At 65.8% G+C, this 25,634-nt stretch overlaps 1 protein-coding gene across 1 annotated transcript; it reads left to right on the top strand.

Annotated features, from left to right (window-relative positions):
• Nucleotides 1–9,498: 9,498 nt before the first annotated feature.
• IL12RB1 (interleukin 12 receptor subunit beta 1) lies at nucleotides 9,499–25,007 on the top strand. The gene is made up of 16 exons (XM_076001305.1): nucleotides 9,499–9,634; nucleotides 11,907–12,021; nucleotides 12,411–12,580; nucleotides 13,500–13,639; nucleotides 13,898–13,925; nucleotides 14,352–14,477; nucleotides 16,044–16,129; nucleotides 17,120–17,357; nucleotides 18,206–18,355; nucleotides 20,124–20,309; nucleotides 20,917–21,057; nucleotides 21,706–21,861; nucleotides 22,405–22,539; nucleotides 23,319–23,418; nucleotides 23,739–23,820; nucleotides 24,801–25,007. The coding sequence occupies exons 1-16, from the start codon at nucleotides 9,499–9,501 to the stop codon at nucleotides 25,005–25,007; spliced, it is 2,196 nt and encodes a 731-aa protein (XP_075857420.1).
• The last annotated feature ends 627 nt before the right edge of the window (nucleotides 25,008–25,634 follow it).

Raw genomic sequence — 25,634 nt, 5'->3', positions numbered from 1 at the left:
CCCGCCCCGGCCGGCCAGGCCCCGCCCCCGACCGCCATTGGTCGGGCCGGTCAGCTGACGGGCCCGGCCCCGCCCCTCCCCCTGGAGACCCCGCCCCCAGGACCCTGGCCCCGCCCCGGAGCTTAAGCAGTAAACACTTTGCAGTGAAGGCGATAGGAAGGAAGGGAGAGTCCTTCGTCCCCACTCTGCAGAGGGGGAAACTGAGGCACAGAGAGGTTGATCCGCGTGTCTAGAGCACACAGCAGAACCGATTCTAGAGTGGGGAGAACGAGGCACTCACCTCTGTGCAAAATGTAAAGGACCCCCCCAAAAAACTAAGCCATCCAGAGAAATAACACTTTAACATGTTTTTTTTTTTCTTTTTTTTGAGACAGAGTCTCACTCTGTTGCCCGGGCTAGAGTGAGTGCCGTGGCGTCAGCCTAGCTCACAGCAACCTCAATCTCTGGGGCTCAGCGATCCTCCTGTCTCAGCCTCCCGAGTAGCTGGGACTACAGGCATGCGCCACCATGCCCGGCTAGTTTTTTGTATATATATTTTTAGTTGGTCAATTAATTTATTTCTAATTTTGGTAGAGACGGGGTCTCGCTCAGGCTGGTTTCGAACTCCTGACCTTGAGCAATCCGCCCGCCTCGGCCTCCCAGAGAGCTAGGATTACAGGCGTGAGCCACCGCGCCCGGCCAACATGTTTTTAAATCAAAATGAATGGAAACATTCATGACGAGCGAAACATCGCGATTTAAAAGAGACTCAGAGCCTGTTCTCGCATCCCCCGGCCTCACTCGCCCTCGCCCTATTCCCGGCCCTCCGGGGTGCCAATAAAACCCGATTTACAGCAAAGCAGGTAGCCGCTGCGGTGGCCCGTTTGTGAGGATGGCCGCTTTTCCCGGATCCCGGCTGGGCAGCCACCTGAGTGTCTCGCGACCACCGCCTCTCACGGACATCTGACAGTAACTGCTCAGCGCCACTTTGCAGAAGGGGAAACTGAGGCCGGGAGAAGTCCAAAGTCCCAAGACACAGCACCCGCGTCTTCTCGTCCACGGGGACTTCCGCTGTCTCTGCAGCCGCGGTTGGCCTCAGCCGTGGCTCCGTCGGACCCGGGCGGTGGGGCGCGTTTGCAGGCTGGTGGGGTGGGGGACCCCAGGAAGGGCTGCTGGGGCCCAGATGCCTCCTTGGTGTTGCCGGATCCCGCTGCGTTCTGGGGGCCAGACTGAGCGAGTGAAAAAAACACGAGACGCCCCGGGAGAAAACATTTTTCTCGCACAGAGTTTTAAGAGGGACATACAACCCACATGCCCCGAAATCCGCCCTTTTAAAAAAGCGTGCCGAGCCGGCTGGGCGCGGCGGCTCACGCCTGTCATCCCAGCTCTCTGGGAGGCCGAGGCGGGAGGATCGCTCCAGGTCAGGAGTTGGAAACCAGCCTGAGCAAGAGCGAGACCCCGTCTCTACTATAAATAGAAAGAAATTAATTGGCCAACTAAAATATATATATAGAAAAAATTAGCCGGGCATGGTGGCGCATGCCTGTAGTCCCAGCTACTCGGGAGGCTGAGGCAGGAGGATCGCTTGAGCCCAGGAGTCTGAGGTTGCTGTGAGCGAGGCTGACGCCACGGCACTCACTCTAGCCTGGGCGACAGAACGAGACTCTGTCTCAAAAAAAAAAAAAATAATAAAATAAATAAAGTGTGCCATTCCGTGGTTTTCAGCATACTCTGAGTTGCATGACCACCGTCACTATCTGGCTCCAGAACGCTGTCCTCATCCTGGGATAAAACGCCCGGTCCACGAGCAGCCACTCGCCGCTCACCCTCCGCCAGCCCCCGACAACCCAGTCCGCTTTCGGTCTCCGCCGAACGGCCCGTTCTGGGCATTTCGCACTATCAGAGACATCGTACCACGTGTGTCCTTTTTTATGCCTGGCTTCCCTCCTTCCACAAAAGGTTTCGAGATTCATCTGCGTTGTAGCAAATATCAGTACTCCGTTCCTCTTTTGTGGCCAAATGCTATTCCGTTGTATGTGTGTGCATGCACATTTTGCTTATTCATTCATCCTTTGGTCACTTGGGGTTTTTGGTTTTTTGCTTTGCTTTTCTGATATTCTGAACAGAGCTGCTCTGAACACTGGGGTGCGGCAATGATTTTGTGTGGACATAGGTTTTCAGCTCTCTTGGCTACACACCTAGGGGTGGACTCCCTGGGTCATACGATGCAACTCCGCCTTTTAAATTTCGGAAAAAGCACCAGGCTGTTTTCCAAAGAAGTCTCCCAGTTAAATTTAAATTTCCGTAAACAATGAGTAACGTTTAAGTATGTGCCCTGCAATTCTTGGGATTCTTTAGTTATGCTAACGAAAAAAATATATATGTTGTTTACCTGAAATTCTAATTTAACTGGGTGTCCTGTGTTTTACCTGGCAACCCTACACTAAGTAAACTTCAGGTTGGAACTTGCTTGCCTGTAATCCTAGCACTCTGGGAGGCCGAGGCGGGCGGATTGCTCGAGGTCAGGAGTTCGAGACCAGCCTGAGCAAGAGCGAGACCCCGTCTCTACTCAAAGTAGAAAGAAATTAATTGGCCAGCTAATATATATATAGAAAAAATTAGCCAGGCATGGAAGCTCATGTCCTGTGATGGCCACCTGTTCCGACACTGGCTATTTCCCCCCTCAAAGCTCTCCTTTAGTCCAGGCCGAGGTGGACACGTGGCCCAGAGTCATTTTTTGACCTCAGCTGCTGTGCTTGGTTCAAGGTGGACATGGGAGCCAAGCTCAGCCAATCAGAGCCTTCCCTGAGATTTTAACCGGAATTCTGGGTAAAGAGAGATTCCCACAACCGGGGGTGGTTGGGCTGGGCAAATGGGGACCTGCCGGAGGGAGAGCCGCCAGAGAGGTCTCAAATGCCCCTGCTTCACCTGGAGAACTACACAGAACTCCCTCCCAAATGACCCTCCACTGGGCAGCAGGAAGTGTTTATTGACTGGCCAACTGAATAAATGAATGCAATTTTCCCATGGTGAACGCCTGTGCATCCTTCAAAAGCCACTTCAAATTCTCTTTGAGAAGCAACAGAGAACATTTAATGAATGGACAAATACTTGTGTGTGTGTGTGTGTGTGTGAACTCCTACACATCTATCAAAACCCTCTTCAAATGTCTCCACCAGGGGGATCAGGGACTGTGGCTTTTTTTTTTTTTTTTTGAGACAGAGTCTCGCTCTGTTGCCCAGGCTAGAGTGAGTGCCGTGGCCTCAGCCTCGCTCACAGCAACCTCAGACTCCTGGGCTCAAGCAATCCTTCTGCCTCAGCCTTTCAAGTGGCTGGGACTACAGGCATGCACCACCATGCCCGGCTAATTTTTTCTATATATATTAGTTGGCCAATTAATTTCTTTCTATTTATAGTAGACACGGGGTCTCGCTCTTGCTCAGGTTGGTTTCGAACTCCTGACCTGGAGCAATCCGCCCGCCTCGGCCTCCCAGAGAGCTAGGAGGGACTGTGGCTTTTGAATGAACTGTTTTCTTAATTAGCCTTCTGTGTATTCTTTTTTTTTTTTCTTTTTGAGACGGAGTTTTGCTTTGGTGCCCAGGCTAGAGTGAGTGCCGTGGTGTCAGCCTAGCTCACAGCAACCTCAGACTCCTGGGCTCAAGCGATCCTCCTGCCTCAGCCTCCCGAGTAGCTGGGACTACAGGCATGCGCCACCATGCCCGGCTCATTTTTTCTATATATATATCAGTTGGCCAATTAATTTCTTTCTACTTTCAGTAGAGACGAGGTCTCGCTCTTGCTCAGGCTGGTCTCAAACTCCTGACCTCGAGTGATCCTCCCACCTCGGCCTCCCAGAGTGCTGGGATGACAGGCCTGAGCCACCGCGCCCGGCCGGTTCTGTGCATTCTTTAAAACATCCTCAAATGATCCTCTGGAGGCATTAGAAGGTCCTGGTCGAAGGACGGAAGACGTTCTCACTGGTGAATGGTGCCTCTGAGTGTGTTTGTTAAATGAACACATAAAGTTTCTCCTTGCAAACTCCTACTCACCCTTCAACACCCTCTTTAGATGCCCCTCGAGGGCCCCTCGGTCTCTCTGGCCACGGGCGGGGCGGAGCGTCCCTTTCCCCGAGCAGAAGGCAGAAGGGGACGGGTGGGGAAGTGCCCCGGTTCCTCGCGTCATGCTTTCCGGGGCCCCTGGCTCTTCCTGTGTCTTCCTCCCGCCGGGCCGTGCAGCATCGGAAAGTGGGGCGGCCCGGAGCTCACAGGGCCGAGCTTCTGGGGCAGCCAGGACGGGCCAATCCGGGGCCCCCTGGCGTGGGCGGCGGGCGGGCCTAGAGAGGGAGTGTGGGGAGGATGTGGCGAACCTCAGAGCGAGCCCAGGCCGTGACCTCGTTAAGGGCGGAAAAGCCGGCTCACCTGTGTCCAGGGTCCGCCTCGCTCGCTCACACACCCGCCATGGCCCCCTGGTGCCCGTGGAGGAGACAGCCAAGCCCTCCGGCCCGGCCTTCGAGGCCCCAGCCCACCTCCCCGGCTCCGCCTCGCCCCACAGAACCCCACACCCTCCCTGTCCTCCTCGGCGTTCCCCAAAGTGCGTGCCCGGCCCTCCCCGGTTCAGCCGAGAGTCTTTGGCCTCCGACCCCCGACCCCTGGGAACGGGGCTCATCTGTGTCCACCTCCGCACCCCCCCATCCCCGCAGCTCCCCATCCACCGGGTCTCTCCGGTGGCCGCCGTGTCCTCGGGCGTGGGGGGACCGGGCGGGCCAGGGTGGCAGCCGCGGGAGGCGCCGGGATGGCCGGTCGTGCCGGCCAGGCCGTGGCCGCGTCTGCCGAGAGAGCCGGGCCCTCCTTCCCGCTCCCGCGGTAACGGCCCATTTTGCAGGGAGAGGGGGGAAACTGAGGCCTGGGAGGGCCAGCCTTGGCGGGGGGTGGGGAGAGTCTGGGGCACGGGCCTCCCTCCCGAAGGGGCCAAGCTCTGCCCCACCGGGGGGCCTCAGGTGGTCTGGGCGCCTCTGGACTCAGTGTCCCCACCTGGGACACGGGGCAGGGGATGGCGGCGCCCGGAATGGGGGGCGGGTGTCTCGGGGACGGTCGGCTCCTTCCTGCCCGTCCGTCTCTATGCTTCCCGCAGTCTCTGTCTCTGTGTCTGTCTCAGTCTGTGTCTGTCTCTGTCTGTCTCTGTCTCTGTCTGTCTCTGTCTCTGTCTGTCTCTGTCTCTGTCTCTGTGTCTGTCTCTATCTCTGTCTGTCTCTGTCTGTCTCTGTCTCTGTCTCTGTCTGTCGCTGTCTGTCTCTGTCTCTGTCTGTCTCTGTGTCTGTCTCTATCTCTGTCTCTGTCTCTGTCTGTCTCTGTCTCTGTCTGTCTCTGTGTCTGTCTCTGTCTGTCTCTGTCTCTGTGTCTGTCTCTGTCTCTGTGTCTGTCTCTGTCTCTGTCTGTCTCTGTCTGTCTCTGTGTCTGTCTCTGTCTCTGTCTCTGTCTGCCCCCAGCCCCACCGGCCAACCCCTCACAGGCCCCGCCCTGCCCGCGCCCGGCCGGCTCCCCGCGACTGCGGAAGGCAGCCCCGAGCGGGGTCACGGGCCTGGTCCCCGTCGTGCCAGGCGCGGGACACTGCCTCTTTGTCCCTGAGGGGCTGACCTCATGGCCTGCTGGGCGCCCGACCCCGGCCGGCCCGGCTGCCCCTCCCCGCTGCCAGGCTCCTCCCTGAAGGTCGGGCCACACAGGCTGGCCCTGCCCGCCTGGGCCTCGGTTTCCCCAGACGCCCACCCAGAGGAGGGACCCCCGCCCTCGCCCCCACCCAGTTCTCCCAGACCCAGAACGTCTGTTTTCTTTTCTTTCTTTGTTTTTCTTTTTTTTGAGACAGAGTCTCACTTTGTTGCCCTGGCTAGAGTGAGTGCCGTGGCGTCAGCCTCGCTCACAGCAACCTCCGACTCCTGGGCTCAAGCGATCCTCCTGCCTCAGCCTCCCCAGTAGCTGGGACTACAGGCATGCGCCACCACGCCCAGCTCATTTTTCTATATATTTTTAGTTGGCCAATCAATTTCTTTCTATTTCTAGTAGAGACGGGGTCTCGCTCTTGCTCAGGCTGGTCTCGAACCCCTGGCCTCGAGCGATCCTCCCGCCTCGGCCTCCCAGAGTGCTGGATGCCAGGCATGAGCCGCCGGGCCCGGCCTAAGTCGCCTCTTGAGGAAGCCAAGAGGCCACACAGAAGCCAGGACCCCGAGCCGGGGGGCCGGGTGGCCGGGGCTGGGACTCGGGGCGGGGGCGAGTTGGGGGACACCCGGCCAGGGGCACAGAGCCGCGGCTGCCCCCCCCGGGGCCCCGCCTGGACGTCCAGTTTGGGTCTGAGGCCCCCGCGGCGGCCGAACCCCGCCATTGGTCCCAGCGGAGGGTTTGGGGCCGGGATGAGGCCACCGCCACCGAGCTGACTTCCTGGGTTTCTTTCTCTTTCGTTTTGACTCTGGGCGGGCTGTGCCGCTTTAACTTTTTTTTTTTTTTGTCTTTTTCTGGCTTAGATCCGATGTGTTCCGGGGTGGGGACGGGCGGCCCGGCCTGCCGGAGGCTCCCGGGGGCTGCCGGCCTCCACGTGCACGCGATGATGGGGCCGCCGGGGGCCCGGCTCCCCCTCCTCCTCCTCCTGCTGGGCAGGCCAGGCGGTGAGTCCCTCCGAGACGCGGCCCGGGGCCCCGTGTGCGTGGGGAGGGCCGTGGGCCCGGCCTGGGGGTCGCCGCCTTTTCCCGCGCCTCAGTCTCCCCCCCTGTCAAATGGGAGGCAGGCGGCCGCGGTCACAGGCTGAGGCTCGGGCGCCTCTGCCCGCCGTGCTGAGTTCCCCCCTGGGAGACGGAGCCAACGGCACCGCCCGCAGAGCTCCGTGAGCACGTTGCGTGTGTCCGTGTCATGCGTGTAGCGGGTTAGGTGCGTAGCGCGCGGCAGATATGCACGCACGGTACAGTGTATACAGTTGTCCCCCCTGGGAATCAGTTCCGGGACCCTCCGTGGATACTGAAATCCCACGGGGGCCGCCGGGGCCTCTAGCATAAGATGGAGCGGGATTTGCCTCTAACCCTGCCTTCCCGTGCCGTTTAAACCGTCTCTGGAGGCCGGGCGTGGAGGCTCACGCCTGTCATCCCAGCAGTCTGGGAGGCCGGGGCGGGAGGATCGCTAGAGGCCAGGGGTTCGAGACCAGCCTGAGCAAGAGCGAGACCCCGCCTCTACTAGAAATAGAAAGAAATTAATTGGCCAAATAAAAATATATAGAAAAAAATGAGCCGGGCATGGTGGCGCATGCCTGTAGTCCCAGCTACTCGGGAGGCTGAGGCAGGAGGATCGCTTTGCCCAGGAGTCTGAGGTTGCTGTGAGCGAGGCTGACGCCACGGCACTCACTCTAGCCCGGGTGACAGAGGGAGACCCTGTCTCCAAAAAAAGAAAAGAAAAAGAAAAAAAAAGAAAAGAAATTCTCTAGGTGCCTTGTAGCCCCAAATGCAAGGCAGCCGCTGTGTAAGCGGCCCTTATTCTGGACCGCTCCGCGGCCGAGACGGCCTCCCTGCTGGGACTCTGCCGCCCTGCGGCTGGTGCAGCCCCCGGCACGGAGCCCATGGCCCGGCCTGTGGAATCCGGGGACAAGGGCCCAGCCCCGGGCAGATATCTGGGTTTGGACTCGGATCCCAACTCTGCTCCTGCTGCCGTGCGACCCTGGGCAACTTCTTTGCCTCTCTGTGCCTCGGTTTCCCTCTGGGTGCGCCGGGATCAGCAGGCAGCTGGCTGTTGGAGCGCGCAGGGTGCCCAGGCCGGCCGGCCCGCCCGAGGCTCCAGGGCTCTGGGCACGGTGCCCGTGGTGGGAGAGCGGCACTGCGGAGGGACACGGGGCCCTGGATTCCTTCCGGGAGCAGCCGCGGGGCAGCCTGCCGATGGTGGCCTGAGTCCCGCTCTTGCTCAGGCTGCTCTCGAACCCCTGACCTCGAGCGATCCTCCTGCCTCGGCCTCCCAGAGTGCCGGGATGACGGGGTGAGCCGCCGCGCCGGGGCCCCCTTCCTCTTTCACCCAGGTCCTCGCCGGGCAGACACTGTCGCTCCCGGGGCTGGGGGCAGCCAGGGCCCGGGCAGGTGGCTGCCTCCTGGGTCTGTCCTCGCCCACTGCGGACGGCCTCGCCCTGCCTCCGCCCTGCCTCCGCTCCCCTCGCCATGGCGTCCTGGCGCACCCCGCTTCTTTCTGGGCCTTGCTGCGGGGGCCTCCCCGATAGCCCCCCAATTGTGTATCTCGGCCTCCACTGTGGGCTCCCTAGGCAGCATCCACAGACGAGGGCGCGCTGGGCGGGTGGACGGGTGGATGGGCGGGTGGATGGGGGGGTGGACAGGTGTACAGGTGGATGGGTGGGTGGATGGGGGGTGTACAGGTGTACAGGTGGATGGGTGGGTGGATGGGGGGTGTACAGGTGTACAGGTGGATGGGTGGGTGGACAGGTGGATGGGCGGGTGGATGGGCGGGTGGACAGGTGGATGGGCAGGTGGACAGGTGGACAGGTGGATGGGCAGGTGGGCGGGTGGACAGGTGGATGGGCGGGTGGACAGGTGGATGGGTGGGTGGGCTGGTGGGTGGGTGGACAGGTGGATGGGTGGGTGGACAGGTGGATGGGTGGGTGGACAGGTGGATGGGCGGGTGGACAGGTGGATGGGCAGGTAGATGGGTGGACAGGTGGACAGGTGGATGGGCGGGTGGGCGGGTGGATGGATGGGCAGGTGGATGGATGGACAGGTGGACAGGTGGATGGGCGGGTGGGTGGGTGGACAGGTGGATGGGCGAGTGGGCGGGTGGATGGATGGGCAGGTGGATGGATGGACAGGTGGACAGGTGGATGGGCAAGTAGATGGGTGGACAGGTGGATGGGCGAGTGGGCGGGTGGATGGATGGGTGGATGGATGGGCAGGTGGATGGATGGACAGGTGGACAGGTGGATGGGCGGGTGGGTGGGTGGGTAGATGGATGGATGGTGGGTGGCTGGTGGGTAGATGGTGGCTGGGTGGCTGGGTGGCTGGGTGGGTGGATACATAGATGGGTGGGTGGCTGGATGGCCGGGTAGGTAGGTGGGTGCATACTGTATTTCCCCAAAAATAAGACAGAGTCTTTTATTTATTTAAGACGCCCTAGGGCTGATTTTCAGGGCATGTGTCGTTTTTGTTAAGTGCGGCACAGCCATCTACACTGATTCAAACAGAATGAGGTCGTCTTCTTCTGGAACATCATCCTCACTCTCCAGACCCCGAATCCCATCCTGAATGTCTTGCGACTCTGTTTCCTTTAGAGCCACCGGCCCCATCTCTCCTGTCGAGCACTAGAGCTCTCACGGGCCGGATGAGCAGGGCTGCTCGTGTCCTTCCCGCCCCGCGAGGCCACGCGCGTCCCTGGGGCTGATTTTCGGGCTGGGGCTTCTGTTGCGCTCGGACGTGCAGCCGGGCTTGTCTCATGGGGAGGGCTTGTTTGGGGGAGCACGGGGGAAGGGAAGGCGGGCGGGCCGATGCTCGCGTGCATGTTGACCCCCGGGCAAGCCCCCGTCCCCACGCCGCGCAGGGCCCGGGTGTCACCGTCCCTTGTTGCCGTTGCAGCCGCCTGCGGAACGGGGGCGTGCTGTTTCCAGGAGCGGCCACATCCGGACGCAGACTCAGGTTCGGGGCAGCCCCAGTCGCAGGCGGGTGGGGGTGGGGTGGGGGTGGGGCACGCGGGGCTGTGCCTGACCCGGCCACGCAGCCCTGCCTCGGTCTCCCCCGGCCAGCCCAACGCCCGGCCAGCCTGTGGTCTTGGAGGCCCGACCCCGCCACCCGCTGGCCGGTTCTGACCAGGTCCGGGTGTCCTGGAGCCCAGAACGTGTCCTCCCTGGCAGGGTCGCGGGGCTGCTGTCCCAGTCTGCGCGGCTCGGCCGCTGCCCGGGACAGACAGCCGCCAGGGAGGGTTCTGGGGTCCCCGCCAGCTCCCCCGGGACGGACAGCCGCCAGGGAGGGTTCTGGGGTCCCCGCCAGCTTCCCCGGGACGGACAGCCGCCAGGGAGGGTTCTGGGGTCCCCGCCAGCTCCCCCGGGACGGACAGCCGCCAGGGAGGGTTCTGGGGTCCCCGCCAGCTCGCCCGGGACGGACAGCCGCCAGGGAGGGTTCTGGGGTCCCCGCCAGCTTCCCCGGGAGGGACAGCCGCCAGGGAGGGTTCTGGGGTCCCCGCCAGCTCGCCCGGGACGGACAGCCGCCAGGGAGGGTTCTGGGGTCCCCCGCCAGCTCGCCCGGGAAGGACAGCCGCCAGGGAGGGTTCTGGGGTCCCCGCCAGCTCGCCCGGGACGGACAGCCGCCAGGGAGGGTTCTGGGGTCCCCGCCAGCTCGCCCGGGACGGACAGCCGCCAGGGAGGGTTCTGGGGTCCCCGCCAGCTCCCCCGGGACGGACAGCCGCCAGGGAGGGTTCTGGGGTCCCCGCCAGCTCGCCCGGGACGGACAGCCGCCAGGGAGGGTTCTGGGGTCCCCGCCAGCTCGCCCGGGACGGACAGCCGCCAGGGAGGGTTCTGGGGTCCCCGCCAGCTCGCCCCTACGCGGGGACACCGTGCTCCAAACGCTACCTGGGGGATGCGGCGCCGAGCGGGTGCACCTACTGTGCGCAGACGGTTCCAGAGAGCGCGGCGTCAGCCCTCTCACCCAGCGACTCTCTGCTGAGCACCTACTGTGTGCAGGCGGTTCCAGAGAGCGCGGTGTCTGCCCTCTCACCCAGCGACTCTCTGCTGAGCACCTACTGTGTGCAGACGGTTCCAGAGAGCGCGCCGTCAGCCCTCTCACCCAGCGACTCTCTGCTGAGCACCTACTGTGCACAGACGGTTCCAGAGAGCGCACCGTCAGCCCTCTCAGCCAGCGACTCTCTGCTGAGCACCTACTGTGCGCAGACGGTTCCAGAGAGCGCACCGTCAGCCCTCTCACCCAGCGACTCTCTGCTGAGCACCTACTGTGTGCAGATGGTTCTAGAGAGCGCGGCGTCTGCCCTCTCAGCCAGCGACTCTCTGCTGAGCACCTACTATGTGCAGGCGGTTCTAGAGAGCGCACCGTCAGCCCTCTCACCCAGCGACTCTCTGCTGAGCACCTACTGTGTGCAGGCGGTTCCAGAGAGCGCGCCGTCAGCCCTCTCACCCAGCGACTCTCTGCTGAGCACCTACTGTGTGCAGGCGGTTCCAGAGAGCGCGGCGTCTGCCCTCTCACCCAGCGACTCTCTGCTGAGCACCTACTGTGTGCAGACAGTTCTAGAGAGCGCGGCGTCTGCCCTCTCACCCAGTGACTCTCTGCTGAGCACCTACTGTGTGCAGACGGTTCCAGAGAGCGCACCGTCAGCCCTCTCAGCCAGCGACTCTCTGCTGAGCACCTACTGTGTGCAGGCGGTTCTAGGGAGCGCGCTGTCTGCCCTCTCACCCAGTGACTCTCTGCTGAGCACCTACTGTGTGCAGACGTTCCAGAGAGCGCGGCGTCTGCCCTCTCACCCAGCGACTCTCTGCTGAGCACCTACTGTGTGCAGGCGGTTCTAGACACAGGGGCTCCACGGGGAGCCCACCTGGCCTCTCAAGCCACCGCCCAGAAAGGACAAGCAGCGGTGGGCGCCTGGCGGGGGAGGGGCTGCTCCGGGCCGGCTGGCGCTGGGGAAGAAGAACCCAGGACGCCAGGAGGCGGGGAGGGCGTCCAGGCAGAGGGCACCGCAGGTGCAAAGGCCCTGAGGCAGGGAGGACCCTGAGCGTCTGGGGGGGCTTGAGCGAGTTCAGTGGAGGGGGGGATGGCCAGACCGAGGCCGGGAGGATGCAGAGAGAGGGTGCCGGGAGCCACAGCGGGGGAAGACGTGAGTGTCACACAGATTCGTCCTGGGCGTGGAGGCTGCCCGCCGCCCTCCGCTCTGCTGCTGTCCCCAAGCCCGCGGGGTCTCTTCCAGGCTCCGCCTCCGGCCCCAGGGACCTGAGCTGCTACCGGGTGGCCAGCGCCCTGTACGAGTGCTCCTGGCGGTACGAGGGCGCCCCGGCGGGGGTCACGCACTTCCTGGTGTGCTGGTGAGGCCCCTGCACGCTCGGACCCTCGCCCCGCCACCCTGCGTCCCAGTCGTCACCCCGCCCTGGGCCTCGGCTTTGCATCTGGGGAGGGAGGGGCGGGGGCTGCGGGGAGGGTGCACCGGTGCGGGCCGCGGGGGTCCCCCGCCTCCGCTCCTTTCTCCCCCTCCTGTCCAGCTGTCAGTCCGCCTGTCTGCCCGTCCGTCTCCTCCCTCTCCCTGGCGGCCCGCGTCGGGGAGTCTAAGAGCCCCAAACCCCTCAGAGCCAGCCTGGCGCCCTCAACGCGGGCCAGGGGCGGGGCACGCACGCAGGGCGGCGGGGGTGCTGGGACGCGCGGGGTCGCTGGGGTCGCGGGGAGCCCTGGGCGCCGACGCCCGCCCTCCCTCCCGCAGCCTCGGCCCCGCGCGCTGCTGCTCCTTCGCCGCCGGCGCCGCCACCAGGCTGCGGTTCTCCGACCAGGACGGGCTGCCCGTGCTGTCCCCGGTCGCGCTCTGGGTGGAGTCCCGCGCCGCCAACCGCACCGAGAAGTCGCCCGAGATCGCCCTGCGGCTGCACAGCTCCGGTCAGCAGCGCCGCCCCAGCCCCGCACCGACCCCCAGCCCCCTCACCCGCACCCCCCACCCCCATCCCCCCCCACCCCCCAGCCCCACCCCAACCCCTACCCACACACCCCCCCGCCCCTGCTGCGCCCACAGGAGGCCCCAGGTCCAAACGGGGGTGGGGGGTAGGGGGTGGGGGGGTGAGGGGTGGGGGGAAGGGTGGGGGGCGATTCCAGGCCCCTGGCAAGGGGCTCCACTCTTGCAGATATTGTCACATCAGACATTGCCTGTGCCTCCTGGCGCGGCGGCTCACGCCTGTCATCCCAGCACTCTGGGAGGCCGAGGCAGGAGGATCGCTCAAGGTCAGGAGTTTGAAACCAGCCTGAGCAAGAGCAAGACGCCGTCTCTACTATAAATAGAAAAGAATTAATTGGCCAACTAATATATATAGAAAAACTTAGCCGGGCATAGTGGCGCGTGCCTGTAGTCCCAGCTACTCGGGAGGCTGAGGCAGGAGGATCGCTTGAGCCCAGGAGTTGGAGGTTGCTGTGAGCGAGGCTGACGCCATGCCCGGCTCATTTTTTTCTATATATATTAGTTGGCCAATTAATTTCTTTCTATTTAGAGCAGAGACGGGGTCTCGCTCTTGCTCAGGCTGGTCTCCGACTCCTGACCTGGAGCGATCCTCCCGCCTCGGCCTCCCAGAGTGCTGGGATGACAGGCGTGAGCCGCCGCGCCGGGTCCTAAATCCTGATCCTTTGAGTCATAGAACACTAGGCTTAGCTGGGACCTGCAAGGGTGTCCCCAGTTCACATTTGGGGCACTCACCTGGTTACCCTGGGCTGGGCAGGGCACGGGCCAGTTTTCCGGAATTTTCGAGGCCGGTCGACTGACTGGCGCGCGTGCGGGCCGCCCCTGCCCGATCCCCACCTCTGCTTCCAGTTAAATACGACCCTCCCCTGGGAGACATCAAGGCGTCCAGGTGGGCCGGGCAGCTGCGGCTGGAGTGGGAGCCCCCGGCGCGGCAGGGCGGCGCCCAGGTGCAGTTCCGGCGCCGGGCGCCCCGAGGCCCGTGGAAGCTGGTGAGCCCATCTCCCAGGTCAGGGTGGGCCCAGCGCTCTCCGGGGTGACCCCCTCTAGATCAGTCTCGCCATGTCCGCAGCCGTCACCCCTCCCGACCAGCTGTCACCGATTTTCCCGTGAATGTCCTTTTTCTGTTCCTGGATCCGGTCTGGGGATCCCACACGCGTATTTCGTAAAATCATTTCTAAAATTCTAGAACAGCCGACATTCTCAGCACCGAAACGCGGAATAACACGTAAAACACGGTTTCGTTCCAGGGCGACTGCGGCCTCCAAGGTGAAAAGGGTGAGGATAATCATAGCGCCGACAGGAACAACAGCAACGGCTGCGGCGAGTTAGCATTCATTGAGCACCTGCTGCATGCCGGGCCCCATGCTAAGTTCTTTGCAGGCCTCTCGCCCTGCTCCGCGGTTTGGGGTTGGGTTGTTCCCACTTCGCAGGTGAGAAAACTGAGGCTTGGGGGGGGTGAGAAGCCATTGGCTGAGGTCACAGTTCAAGGGGTGGCCGGGACTCGAACCCGGGGCAGGGGCGCGGGAGTGGGTGATCCTGGTGGCCCAGTGAGGACAGGGCCTGGTCCGCTCCTGCTGAGTCTCCGGGGCCCAGCATATGGCTGTGTACACAGTCGGAGCTCAACAAGTGCTTGGCGGCGACGTGAACGATGCCAAGCTCCGAGCAGCTCCGCGGCCTGACGTTCGGCCTGTCTCTCCCCAGAGTCCTGCCTCTGCCCCCTGGAGGCCGAGGGGGCCCAGGAGTTCCAGCTGCGGCGGCGGCAGCTCCAGCCGGGGGCGCCAGGGGGTCCCTGGAGCAGCTGGAGCAGCCCGGTGTGCGTGCCGCCCGGTGAGGGCCCAGGGGTGGGCGGGGGGCGGGCGTTCCCAACAAGGCAGCAGGTGTTAGAAACAAGGCGGCGGCTCACGCCTGTCATCCCACCACTCTGGGAGGCTGAGGCAGGAGGATCACCTGAGACCAGGAGTTCCAGACCAGCCTGGGCAACACAGTGAGACCCCGTCTCTACGAAAAGTTTAAAAATTAGCCGGGCATGGTGGCGCATGCCTGCAGTCCCAGCTACTTGGGAGGCTGAGACAGGAGGATGGCTTGAGCCCAGGAGGTGGAGGCTGCAGAGAGCTATGATGAGGCCACTGCACTCTAGCCAGGGCGACAGAGCAAGATCCTGTCTCAAAAAGAAAAGAAAAGAAAAAGAAAGAGAAAGGGAAGGGGAAGGAAAGGAAAGGAGTGAAAAGAAACAAGGCGCGGGGGTTAGACATAAGGCAGCGGCCTCACTGCCTGGGCCTCACCACCCCCACTTTGGGGCTTTGTCACGTGAGAACCATCAGGCTGAGGCTCACAGCCTCTCAAGGACAATGCCACCTGCCTGGGGGTCACATGGGCTGCTGCCCCTGACTCTGGGCAAGCGGAACATGAGTGAGGGGCGGACGCGTGTTTGTGTCCAAACATAAACCTGGAGAGAACAAAACAAGCAAAAATTTAAAACGAAAAACTCGGCCGGGCCCAGCGGCTCACGCCTGTCATCCCAGCACTCTGGGAGGCCGAGGCGGGAGGATCGCTCCAGGCCAGGAGTTCCAAACCAGCCTGAGCAAGAGCGAGACCCCGTCTCTACTAGAAATAGAAATTAATTGGCCAACTAATATATATAGAAAAAAAATCAGGCCGGGCGCTGTGGCTCACGCCTGTAATCCTAGCTCTTGGGAGGCGGAGGCGGGAGGATCGCTCAAGGTCAGGAGTTCGAAACCAGCCTGAGCAAGAGCGAGACCCCGTCTCTACTATAAATAGAAAGAAATCAATTGGCCAACTGATATATAAAAAATTAGCCGGGCATGGTGGCGCATGCCTGTAGTCCCAGCTACTCGGGAGGCTGAGGCAGAAGGATCGCTTGAGCCCAGGAGTCTGAGGTTGCTGTGAGTGAGGCTGACGCCACGGCACTCACTCTAGCCTGGGCAACAAAGCGAGACTCTGTCTCAAAAAAAAAAAAAAAAAAAATGAGCCGGGCATGGTGGCGCATGCCTGTAGTCCCAGCTACTCGGGAGGCTGAGGCAGGAGGATCGCTTGAGCCCAGGAGTCTGAGGTTGCTGTGAGCGAGGCTGACGCCACGGCACTCACTCTAGCCTGGGCAACAAAGCAAGACTCTGTCTCAAAATAGATAAATAAATAAGACAAAACGAAAACCTCGGGCACCCTGAACTCTCGGTGACGGCTGTCCCTGAGGACGGAGGCTCGAGGAGCCTCAGTTTCCCGCCTTCCCTTTCGGTCCCTTTTTTGCGTTTCGGGGCAGCGAGGGGGTTTGGCTTTGTAGGCGTGGCCGATGCATGCCTGACAAAGGAAACGTCTCTCTCTGCCCTTCTCTCCTCCTGCCGCCTGTGTGTCCCACCGCCCCGGCTCTGGTCGCAGAGCACCGCCCTGAGCAGCCGGAGGTGACCCTACGGGTGGGGCAGCCTGACCCGGATGGGAGGCGGCGGCTGAGCCTGCACCGGCAGGTAACGGGGAGGCCGGGGCGGGGGGTGAGCCAGTTGGGGGGTGGCGGGAGCCGAGATGTCAGGTGGCAGGGACTGGGCGGGCTGCAGGTTTGACTCTGAAGGGGATAGGGAGCCATGGAGGGTGTGTGAGCGGGAGAGGCTCCTGCTTGCTCTCGGGTGTCTATAGGCTCTGGTTGGCTCCTATGGGGAGGGGGGATTGTGCTGGGAGGGCAGGGCGGAACCGGGCAGAAGCCAGAAGGCCCAGGAAGGAGGTGACGGTAACTGCTTTAAGTCCCAAAGCAACCCCATTAAGTGCAGTCTAATTGGCTCCATTTTTTCTTTTTTTTTTTTTTTTGAGACAGAGTCTCGCTCTGTTGCCCAGGCTAGAGTGAGTGCCGTGGCGTCAGCCTCGCTCACAGCAACCTCAGACTCCTGGGCTCAAGCGATCCTCCTGCCTCAGCCTCCCAAGTAGCTGGGACCACAAGCATGGGCCACCATGCCCGGCTAATTTAATTGGCTCCATTTTATAGGGAGGGAAATTGAGGCAGGAAGGGAAAGTCTCTGCAAGGGGTAAAACGGACAGATATTCCCCCCGCTGACTGCGGTATGCGTGACTCAGCCGGGTCCCTGGCGGGCTGTCACTGCAAGCCCGCCACTACCAGGTTATAGCAAAGCCCCCTCCTGTTCCATTTCCTCTAATTCAGGTTCCTTTTCTTAGGAGAAAAATGTCCAGGCTTGAGGCCAACTGGGTCCAGAAACGAGAGCCCTTCCTTCCCCCTGGACCCCGGTGGGTTCTGTCCGGTCTTTTCCCTCCAAAAAACTGGACGTGCACGCCCGTTTCCCAGCAGCTGTGCCAGCACCGCGGTTTATTGTTTTTCTAGATTTTTCGGCGCGTGTCACTGGCTGCGGCCCTCGGCCACGTCCGTCCTCACAGGCCGCGTGTGTCCCGCTGAGGGGTCGGTGCGATGGCGAGGACGCTCAGGTCCCCGCAATCTGTCTCTCCCACGACAGCCGGAGGAGCAGAAGCTTCCAGAAGGCTGCCGAGGGCCCGCGTCCGGCGCGGAGGTGACGTACCGAGTGCACCTGCGCATGCTGGCCTGCGCCTGCCAGGCCCGGGCCGCCAGGACGCTGCAGCTGGGGAAGACCGTCTACCTCTCGGGCGCCGCCTACAACGTGACCCTCGCCGCCCGGGACAGATTCGGGCCCCGCCCGGGCCAGACCTGGCACGTTCCCGCCTCTGCCCACCCAGGTGCCCGGCCGGGCGGGGAGCCTGTCACAGGGCCGGGCCGGGGGGAGCGCGCAGCAAAGTTCCGGGGGTCCCCGAGTTAGGGGTGCGGGGAAAACTCAGGACTCGAGATCCACGAGGCCGGAACGCAGGGCTTTTCTTGTTTGTTCATGAGATGGGGTCTCGCTCTGTCGCCCGGGCCTGAGTGAGTGCCGTGGCATCAGCCTCGCTCACGGCAGCCTCACACTCCTGGGCTCAAGCGATCCTCCTGCCTCAGCCTCCCGAGGAGCTGGGACTACAGGCATGCGTCACCATGCCCAGCTAATTTTTTCTATGTATTTTTAGTTGGCCAATTAATTTCTTTCTATTTATAGTAGAGACGGGGTCTCGCTCTTGCTCAGGCTGGTTTCGAACTCCTGGCCTCAAGCGATCCGCCCACCCTGGCCTCCCAGAGTGCTGGGATGACAGGCGTGAGCCATCGGGCACCGGCCAACAAACAATTTGTTTTAATCACCCGGTGTGGGCACACACCTGCTGTCCCAGCTACTGGGGAGGCCGAGGCAGGAGGATCTCTGGAGCCCAGGACTTGGAGGCTGCGGTGAGCTGCGATCGGGCCACTGCGCTGCAGCCTGGGTGACAGAGCGAGACAGTCCCTGTCTCCAAAACATAAGCAAATAGAAAACGGTCGGTTGCCGTGCTCAGACGGGGCGCGTCCTCCTGCCTCCCGGCTTGGCGCCAGCCCCGCAGGCCGGTGACCTCGGGGAGGCTGGGTGGCGCGCGCTGGGCCGGGAAGGCGGGCGGGGGGCGGCCGGGCGTGTGCCGGCGGGACTGGCTCACGCGGACGCCCTGACGCGACCCTCTCGTCCTCCCAGGGCCGGGGAGGCTGGACATCCGCGTCGCGGCCGGCGGGACCAGCCTGCGCTGGCCGGCCCGGGCTGGGGCCGCGACCTACTGCGTGGAGTGGCTGCCCCAGGGCCCGCGCGGGCGCCCTGCCTCCTGCACCCTCGTGGCGCCCGGAACCGGTAGGCCGCCTCCGCGCCCCGCCCCCGCGCCCCGCCCCCTGCCTCTGCGCCCCGCCCTCTGCCTCCGCGCCCCACCCCTGCCTCCCCGCCCCGCCCCTGCCTCCGCGCCCCGCCCCTGCCTCCGCGCCCCGCCCCTGCCTCCGCGCCACGCCCCCTGCCTCCGCACCCCGCCCCTGCCTCCGCGCCCCGCCCTCTGCCTCCGCGCCCCGCCCCTGCCTCCGCGCCACGCCCCCTGCCTCCGCACCCCGCCCCTGCCTCCGCGCCCCGCCCTCTGCCTCCGCGCCACGCCCCCTGCCTCCGCGCCCCGCCCCTGCCTCCGCGCCCCGCCCCTGCCTCCGCGCCACGCCCCCTGCCTCCGCACCCCGCCCCTGCCTCCGCGCCCCGCCCTCTGCCTCCGCGCCCCGCCCCTGCCTCCGCGCCCCGCCCCTGCCTCCGCGCCACGCCCCCTGGCTCCGCACCCCGCCCCTGCCTCCGCGCCCCGCCCCTGCCTCCGCGCCACGCCCCCTGCCTCCGCACCCCGCCCCTGCCTCCGCGCCCCGCCCCTGCCTCCGCGCCACGCCCCCTGCCTCCGCGCCCCGCCCCTGCCTCCGCGCCCCGCCCCTGCCTCCGCGCCACGCCCCTGCCTCCGCACCCCGCCCCTGCCTCCGCGCCCCGCCCTCTGCCTCCGCGCCACGCCCCCTGCCTCCGCGCCCCGCCCCTGCCTCCGCGCCACGCCCCCTGCCTCCGCGCCCCGCCCCTGCCTCCGCGCCACGCCCCCTGCCTCCGCGCCCCGCCCCTGCCTCCGCGCCCCGCCCCTGCCTCCGCGCCCCGCCCCTGCCTCCGCACCCCGCCCCTGCCTCCGCGCCCCGCCCCTGCCTCCGCGCCACGCCCCCTGCCTCCGCACCCCGCCCCTGCCTCCGCGCCCCGCCCTCTGCCTCCGCGCCACGCCCCCTGCCTCCGCGCCCCGCCCCTGCCTCCGCGCCCCGCCCCTGCCTCCGCGCCACGCCCCCTGCCTCCGCACCCCGCCCCTGCCTCCGCGCCCCGCCCTCTGCCTCCGCGCCCCGCCCCTGCCTCCGCGCCCCGCCCCTGCCTCCGCGCCACGCCCCCTGGCTCCGCACCCCGCCCCTGCCTCCGCGCCCCGCCCCTGCCTCCGCGCCCCGCCCCTGCCTCCGCGCCACGCCCCCTGCCTCCGCACCCCGCCCCTGCCTCCGCGCCCCGCCCCTGCCTCCGCGCCACGCCCCCTGCCTCCGCGCCCCGCCCCCTGTCTCTGCGCCCCGCCCTCTGCCTCGGCGCTCCGCCCCCCGCCTCCGCGCCCCGCCCCCTGCCTCCGCGCCCCGCCCTCTGCCTCCGCACCACGCCCCCTGCCTCCGCGCCCCGCCCCCTGCCTCTGCGCCCCGCCCTCTGCCTCCGTGCCACGCCCCCTACCTCTGTGCCCTGCCCCCACGCCCCGCCCCCTGTCTCCGCGCCCCGCCCCCTGCCTCCACCACCCGCCCCCGCCTCCACGCCCCGCCCCCTGCTCCCTGCCTCCACACCCCGCCCCCGCCTCCACGCCCCGCCCCCTGCCTCTGCGCCACGCCCCCTACTCCCTGCCTCCACGCCCCGCCCCCCACCCCGCCTCCACGCCCCGCCCCCTGCCTCTGCGCCACGCCCCACCCCCTGCCTCTGCGCCACGCCCCCTGCTCCCTGCCTCCACGCCCCACCCCCCGCCTCCACGCCACGCCCCCTGCCTCCACGTCCTGGGTGGCTGCTGGCCGGCCCGGACCCCGGGACTGTCCGCTGGGGGTCGAAGGGCCGGAGCCGGCCGCCACTGCCCGGGGGTCTCGCGGAGGCGGCGCGGGCGGAGACCGGCACCTTCTGCCCCGCGTGCTCTGCGGCCTCCTGCCAGGCTGGGACCCGCAGGGACGCGACTCGCGCGGGCCGGGGCGTCTGCTACGTGTTCGCCTGCGCCAGGGGAGGCGGCGCTGGAGGGACGCTGGTGGCAAATGAACCAGGCCTCTCTGCAGGGGGGCGGGGGCTGGCCCAGCTCCACTCAGCCTCCGCTCAGCCTCCGCCCAGCCTCTGCTCGGCCTCTACTCGGCCTCTGCTCAGCCTCCACCCAGCCTCCACTCAGCCTCCGCCCAGCCTCCGCTCAGCCTCCGCCCAGCCTCCACTCAGCCTCCGCCCAGCCTCCACCTAGCCTCTGCCCATTCTCCACTCAGCCTCTGCTCAGCCTCTACTCGGCCTCCGCTCAGCCTCTGCCCAGCCTCCACTCAGCCTCCACTTGGCCTCCGCTCAGCCTCCGCTCAGCCTCCGCCCAGCCTGCACTCAGCCTTCGCTCAGCCTCTACTCGGCTCAGCCTCCACCCAGCCTCCACTCAGCCTCTGCCCAGCCTCTGCTCAGCCTGTGTCTCCAGAGGCTCCCAGACACCCTGGCCCCCCGTGGAGGGAGCGGGCTGGGTTGGAGGCGGACGGGTCGGGTCGGGGGAGCTGCGCAGGGAAGGGATCCCGGAGGAGCGGGCATGGGCGCGAGGGCTCTGAGGCGTGAGTAGGAGTGTTCTAGGGGTCGCGGCAGACGACACAGCCGGCCTCTGCTTTCCCGTCCAGCAACCCACAGCTGGAGCCGGGCGCCGGGGGCGCCAGGGCGGGAGGAGGAGTGCTACCGGGTCACCGTCTTCGCCTCTGCGCACCCGGGGAAGGTCACGTCCTGGTCTACCGTGGCGTCCGCGTACCACTTCGGGGGCAACGGTGAGCGGCCGGGACCTGCCGCCTCTCCCCTCCCCGGGGTGCTCGGCGGTGGCCTCGGGTGTCCCGAGGAGGGCGTGGGCCGGCCCAGCGGGCTGCAAGGACACCCTGAGCAGCGCCGCCCCGTTTTATAGATGAGCAAACTGAGGCTCAGGGAAGTCAAGTGACAGGGACTGAGCGGCGCAGCCAGGACTCGAACCCGGGCCCGCCCGACGGCGGCCGAGTTCGTCTGGGCGGCGCGGGCTGGGCGCGGGGGCTGGGCGCGGGGGCTGGGCGCGCGGGAAGGGCGCGCGGGAAGGGCGCGCGGGCTGGGCGCGGGGGCTGGGCGCGCGGGAAGGGCGTGCGGGCTGGGCGCGGGGGAAGGGCGCGGGGGCTGGGCGCGGGGGAAGGGCGCGCGGGCTGGGCGCGCGGGAAGGGCGCGCGGGCTGGGCGCGCGGGCTGGGCGCGGGGGCTGGGCGCGCGGGAAGGGCGTGCAGGCTGGGCGCGGGGGAAGGGCGCGGGGGCTGGGCGCGGGGGAAGGGCGCGGGGGCTGGGCGCGCGGGAAGGGCGCGGGGGCTGGGCGCGGGGGCTGGGCGCGGGGGCTGGGCGCGCGGGAAGGGCGCGGGGGCTGGGCTCGGCCGCTGCCCCGCCTTGACGGGGTGCCGCTTGCAGCCTCGGTGGCCGGGAGCCCGCGGCTCGTCTCGGTGCAGCCCCGCAGCCCCGACGAGGCGTCCGTGCGCTGGGCGCCGTCCCCGCTGAGCGCCTGTCCCGGCGTCCTGACCCGCTACGTCGTGCGCTGCCGGGACCAAGACGGCAGCCTCGTGTCCGGTACGTGAGGCGGCGCAGGGCCGGCCGGGCAGGGACGGGAGGAGGCCTGAGGTCTGCCTCGCTGTGCGGCCCTGGGCAGCTCGCTGCCCTCTCTGGTCCTCAGTTTTCCCTCCCTTGAAAAGAGAGAACTGGGTTCGAGGCCAGCCTGAGCAGGAGCGAGACCCCATCTCTACTAACGATAGAAAGAAATTAATTGGCCAACTAATATATATATAGAAAAAATTAGCCGGGCATGGTGGCGCATGCCTGTAGTCCCAGCTACTCGGGAGGCTGAGGCAGGAGGATCGCTTGAGCCCAGGAGTGTGAGGTTGCTGTGAGCGAGGCTGACCCCACGGCACTCTAGTCCAGGCAAGAGTGAGACTCTGTCTCAAAAAAAAAAAAAAAAAAACAACAACAAAGAAACCCCCAAGAGAATTGGGTCTTGGAACCGGCCAGTGCAAAGGCCCTGGGGCAGGACCGAGCCGGCGTCTCTAGGGAGCGCCGAGGAGGCGGGTGTGGCTGGAGGGAAGTCAAGGGGTCCCACGACGGCCTCCCCCCCTGCAGAGCAGCCCGTGGAGCCCTGGGAGACCCAAGTCACGCTCCGTGGCCTGCGGGCCGGCACGGCCTACACCGTCCAGGTGCGGGCAGACACGGCCCGGCTCAGGGGCGCCTGGAGCCGGGCCCAGCACTTCAGCATCGGTGAGTGGAGGGGGCAGGGCCCGGTTATTCACCCAGTGTGCACTGCAGCCAGCTTCCCACGGCGATCTGAGCAGGGCTGCCCTCACTCACAGCCCTTCCATGGCTCCCTATCGCCGCCCTCCCATCCAGGAGAAAGTCCCACCCCAATCTGCTCCCACCTCCTTCACCCTCTCCCTGCAGTTTCTGTTCACAAACATGTCCTCACGCTCCAGTGGGCCTTGCCCACGCGGGCTCTCCCCGCCTCGAACGTCTGTTTGCCCCATCGTCAAACTCCTATGCATCCTTCAAAACCCAGCTCTAAAAAACCCCTCCCCTAGGAATCCTTCTCTGTTTCCCTCTGGCTATGCCCCCGTCTACCTCCGCCCCTTCTCCCTGGTCTGCCATCTTAGGGGTGGGGTCATGAGGGTCAGACTCTGCCTCCCCCAGTCTGGGTGAGGGGTCCTTTTTTTGGGGGGGGGGGAAGAGGGAGCCAGGGACTGTTTATTAAGTGGATGAATAAATGAGAGTCTCTCTCCGCGAAGGGGAGGGAAGGACACAGGCTCTGTTGTCCTGGGGCGCGTGGCCGAGAGAGAGATTTGGGGGCCACACGATTCCTGTCCCGGCCACGGCGGGCTGTCAGTCCCGAGGGGACTGCCTGGGTCCAGGGGAACCACCGAGTCAGCCGCGGGCGGGGCGCGGGTCTGGGCCCGGGGGCGGCCGAGGAGCCCCCTCCGGCCGGCCTGGGCGGGGGGCGGGAGGCAGGAGGCCGCCCACCACCCACCGAGCCCTCCCACCCCCAGAGGCCCAGGCCCCGGCCTCTCCCGCCGTCGTCCTGGCCGCTCTGGGCAGCTTCGCCGGCGTCCTGCTCCTGGGCGTCCTCGGCCACCTGGGCCTGAGCAGGTAACTCGCGCCCCCGTCCCCGCCCCCGGGACGGCCCGAGAGCGACGGCCGCTCACGTCCGGTGGGTCCCTGGCTGTGCCCCAACTGCACAGACGGGGAAACCGAGGCCCAGGCGGCTGGAAATCGGCCCCCAGGGCGGGGGACACCCGGCAGTGCGGGGTGGGGACGGCACCTGAGTCCGAGTCCGCTGGGCCCCTCCCCTCCGTCCCTGCCCCGCCGGCGTCCTCGCAGCAGCCGTGGGGACCCCACGGAGGTGGAGAAGCCAGGTCGGAGCGGCCGAGGAGAGAGAGTCACCGCCCCTCTCGCTGCCCCTCCCCCAGGGCCGCCCGGTGCCTGTGGCCGCGCCTGCCCACGCCCTGCGCCAGCTCCGCCGTCGAGTTCCCCGGCGGCCCGGGCGAGCAGGTAAAGGCCCCTCTCCCCACCCGGGGGTCTCGGGTTGTGGGTGCACGCGGTGGGAGAGGGCTCTGCCGGCCGTGCACCTGCTCATCTCGTTCTCCCCTGATCCACTGAGACAGGGACTCCAAAAGCAGTGCTCCAAACCCCTTCCCGTTTTACAGACAGGCAACCAGCAGGGGCCCAGGGCGGGAATCCGCCTCTCCGTGCTGCTGGGATGGGATCTCCCCCGGGCAGGGGCAGCCTTCCCTTCCTGGAAGGAGGCTGCCCATTTTCCCCGTTAACCGAAGCAAAAGTCTCAGGGCCATCCCTGATTGGTCCAGCTCGGGTCACGTGCCCTTCTCCGAGCCTATGGCGGGACCCTATTGGCTGGGCCCCGGTCACATGCTCACTGCTAGAACGGGGGTGGGGCCTCCGCACTGCCCGGCCAAACCGTCCCGGATGCAGAAACGACTTTTCAAAGAGGAACGGGGGTGACTGTCTTAAGAAAGGCTGCATGGGCCGGGCGCGGAGGCTCACGCCTGTCATCCCGGCACTCGGGGAGGCCGAGGCGGGAGGATCGCTCCAGGTCAGGGGTTCGAGACCAGCCTGAGCAAGAGCGAGACCCCGTCTCTACTATAAATAGAAAGAAATTAATTGACCAACTAAAAATATATATAGAAAAAATCAGCCGGGCATGGTGGCGCATGCCTGTAGTCCCAGTGACTCGGGAGGCTGAGGAAGGAGGATCGCTTGAGCCCAGGAGTCTGAGGTTGCTGTGAGCGAGGCTGACGCCACGGCACTCACTCCAGCCTGGGCAACAGAGCGAGACTCTGTCTCAAAAAAAAAAAAAAAAGGGAGGCTGCATGTGGGGGTGTCGCTGAAGCAATGTGGACCCTGGAATGTAATGGGTCCCTGACTGGGCGGGGTCAGCCGGCGGGGCGGGGCCCCCTGAGGGTGGGAAGCAGGCCCCGCCCACAGCCTGGGCCCCGCCCTCCCTCTCCCTGCAGACGCGGCAGTGGGTCGCCCCCGTGGCGGAGGACTTCCCGGAAGAGGCGTCCCTACGGGAGGCCCTGGTGGTGGAGCTGCCCTGGGGCCGGCGCGAGGGGCCCGAGGCTCCCGAGGAGAAGACGGGCCCGCCCTGGGCTGTCTCCGAGCCGGCCCCGGCCCCAGAGCGGGCCTTGGAGGGGGGACGCGGCTGCAGGGGCGCCCCGTGACCGCCGTCCTCGGGCGCAGAGGCGGGGGGGCGCCCCTGCCGATGCCCGGACTGACGGACGCCTGGGGCCCCCGGACGCGCGAGGGAGAGACGGGCACGTCTGCGGTCACCAGGGCTGCTTATTAAGCACCTATGGCATACCCAGCCCAGTCCGTCCAGACAGTCTCAGGGTGCACCCCGCCCCCTCCCCCGCCAAACCCCCCTCTTCCGCCAAAAACCCCTCCCCGGTCAAACCCCCTCCCCCGCCAAACCACCTCCCCCGCCAAACCCCCACTTCCGCCAAACCCCCTCCCCTCGCCAACCCCCCTCTTCCGCCAAATCCCCTCGCCGGCCAAACACCCTCCCCCTCGACAACCCCCCTCTTCCACAAAACGCCCTCCCCCTCGCCAAACCCCCTCCCCCGCCAACCCCCCTCTTCCGCCAAACCCCCTCCCCCTCTAAACCCGCTCCCCCTCGCCACCGCCCCTCTTCTGCCAAACCCCCTCCCCCGCCCAAACCCCTCCCCCTTGGGAACCCCCCTCTTCCGCCAAACCCCTCCCCCGCCAAACCCCATCCCCCGCCAACCCCCCTCCCCCGCCAAACCCCCTCCCCCTCGCCAACCCCCCTCTTCGGCCAAACCCCATCCCCT

The sequence above is a fragment of the Microcebus murinus genome, chromosome 4 (assembly GCF_040939455.1).
Source record: "Microcebus murinus isolate Inina chromosome 4, M.murinus_Inina_mat1.0, whole genome shotgun sequence".
Classification (NCBI taxonomy): domain Eukaryota; kingdom Metazoa; phylum Chordata; class Mammalia; order Primates; family Cheirogaleidae; genus Microcebus; species Microcebus murinus.
This window is presented reverse-complemented; position numbering and strand designations above follow the sequence as displayed.